This window comes from Cyprinodon variegatus, unplaced genomic scaffold (genome assembly GCF_000732505.1).
Source record: "Cyprinodon variegatus isolate N-32 unplaced genomic scaffold, C_variegatus-1.0 Scaffold1114, whole genome shotgun sequence".
In the NCBI taxonomy this organism is placed as follows: Eukaryota; Metazoa; Chordata; class Actinopteri; order Cyprinodontiformes; family Cyprinodontidae; genus Cyprinodon; species Cyprinodon variegatus.
In genome coordinates, this window is record NW_015151567.1 from 14,040 (window position 1) to 15,461 (window position 1,422).

At 39.0% G+C, this 1,422-nt stretch overlaps 1 protein-coding gene across 1 annotated transcript in view; it reads right to left on the bottom strand.

Annotated features, from left to right (window-relative positions):
• Window positions 1-1,422, bottom strand: part of LOC107101563 (lysine-specific demethylase 4A-like) — a 45,511-nt gene that overhangs the window by 12,826 nt on the left and 31,263 nt on the right. The window contains 1 exon segment of the mRNA XM_015400517.1: window positions 517-638. Within this exon segment, the coding sequence (XP_015256003.1) occupies window positions 517-638 (122 nt within the window).

Here is a 1,422-nt window from a genome sequence, read left to right on the forward strand (position 1 = left end):
ATCTGTGTTGTTCAGTGTCATAAAAAGAACAGATGCAGGATGCATATGAGCAAAAAATGGATATGGGAAACGTAAGGCTGCTGTGTGAACGTAGCCTTTAATGCACAGAACATTAATGTTGATTAAAAAAAAGAAAATAAAAGGGTAATTATTGTTTTAAACCCAAATCATCCAGCTTGGTTCCTCTGTTTTCATTTCAGCCAACAAATGATGCAATAACAAACCTGGTGGTGAATTAAAGGGATATTTCAATTTTCTGACATCCAGGTAATTTTAGAACAGTAAATCAGTAATACTTGGAAAAGTTAAACAAAACTTCTAAACATTTCTGAGTTTCAGAAACTGAACCAGGTGGGAGAAACTTTTGGTCTCTTTAAAAATCAGAAGCATCTTTAAATACAGCAAAGTTTTTTTAAACCGGGTTTGGTTCAGAAGTTGAAGCGGAGTGCATCTCTGCCCTGACAACAGGATGTAAACTCACACTCGCCATATGCTTTATTAAACATAGAAACCGACACCAGGCTCCTACCAGTCTGAAACGTGGGATGGGGATGGCGGACAGGTCGATCGGGCTGCGCTTGGTGATGTTGACAAAACGCGCCTCCAGCACAGTGATTGCACACAGCACATGGACCCACCTGTGTGAAAGGCAAACAGAGCAGATTCTGGATATGAACCACAAATAACCTCTTCCAAATAAGGCTTCAATCGATGATGTCATGGAAACTATGATCCCAATGACCAAATTATTACTATCTGCAGGGTTTGCTGCGGCTCCATTTAAAGGTAGCCCTGTTTCCTCCGCTCGCTGTAGAACACCTTTAGAGAAGCATTTGGTGCAGATCACCTTCACTGATTTGCTCTAATGTTGATGTTTTAAAGTTTACAAAGCCTAAAAGAAAAAAACTAAATAAGTGCAGCAGAATCTATTATAGATTTAAATCCATCCAAACCACAATGTAATGCTATGTTTACACCAAATGAGATTTCAGCAGCAAACAAGCTTCTGATGCGTGTCCACATTAAGGTCAGACGTCCGGTAAAGTGAGTCCAGATGCTTCTGCTGCTCCTGTGTTTAATGGCAGAGAGAAGCTTTGCAGTATTTGCTGTGATCAGTGGGTAAAAATTAGAAGTATAGATCAGCCGTCCCCAAACCACCGGGCCGCGGACCGCTACTGGTCCGCACAAAAAAATAAAAAATATTTATAATTTACAAACAAAAAATAAAAGTAATTCCCTTTGGGATTATTAAATTATTTCTGATTCTGAATTTATCGACAATCAGAGTCTGAGTGATGTTTTGTTTTGAAAAATATTAGGGGTGCACCGATTGCAGTTTTCTGGCCGATTTCTGATCACCGATCTTTAAAAAGTCTGACCTGCCGATTCCGATTTTTGGTTAATACCGATTTTATTTTATTT